This window comes from Perkinsus marinus, assembly GCF_000006405.1.
Source record: "Perkinsus marinus ATCC 50983 genomic scaffold scf_1104296970270, whole genome shotgun sequence".
Classification (NCBI taxonomy): Eukaryota; Perkinsozoa; order Perkinsida; family Perkinsidae; genus Perkinsus; species Perkinsus marinus.
In genome coordinates this window covers 1-705 of record NW_003202532.1, presented here as the reverse complement: position 1 = coordinate 705, position 705 = coordinate 1, and the positions used below count along the sequence as shown (strand labels likewise).

The 705-nt window shown below is 48.2% G+C and overlaps 1 protein-coding gene across 1 annotated transcript; it reads left to right on the top strand.

Moving 5' to 3' along the window:
- Positions 1 to 262: 262 nt before the first annotated feature.
- On the top strand, positions 263 to 656 carry Pmar_PMAR014340 (hypothetical protein; the record flags this gene model as incomplete). Its single annotated transcript, XM_002767651.1, has 1 exon — positions 263 to 656. A coding segment is annotated over one exon (394 nt), but the record flags the coding sequence as incomplete, so codon positions are not given.
- Positions 657 to 705: the final 49 nt, after the last annotated feature.

The following is a 705-nucleotide window of genomic DNA, read 5'->3' as shown; positions in this document are numbered from 1 at the left end:
AATGTAACTCCAGGTTAGCCTTTCACAGTGATAACTCCTCCCGTGATAGAGTGACTATGTACAGTTCACAGTACCCTTTGTCTATGTACGTGGGTACATTAATACGCTGTACACGTGACGCCTCCCTCCGATGTTATCACTTCTGATGAATGGCTTCTCTATCTAACCCTTCCAATGTGGAAGTTTCACCCACGTTTGGCTTCTAGGCCAAACATCAGATGCCCTTTTCAGTTTTCAGTCAACTCCATCGCCTTCCACTACTATGGTGCGGTTCGCTTCCATCCTCCTTGCATCCTTCTGCGGAAGTTTCGTGGTCGCCATCGAGACCCCTCCGTTGAAGGCTGTCCCTTTGCCTAATGGGATGTACACCAGCAGCGACCCAATTGTATCCGGAAACCTCATCTTCAATGCTCAGCAGCAGACCTTCGATATCAAGGCTACAGTCGTCGGTTGCCACCTTGATGTCAAGGGAATGACATTCTCCAGACCTACTTCGACTGGGACTAAGTCCAAGTACTACATTGCTATCGGTTATGACAAGACTGACCTCGAGCTCCAGGTCAAGGCATGTGCGGATACTCCGGTTACTATTCAAGACTTCAAAGAACCTTTATTGTATGCCTATGGTACGGGAGCGGATAAGAGAAACACCATAAGTCCGGATTGGGGCAAGACCCCGAGTGTGTTCTACCATAAGGATAGATA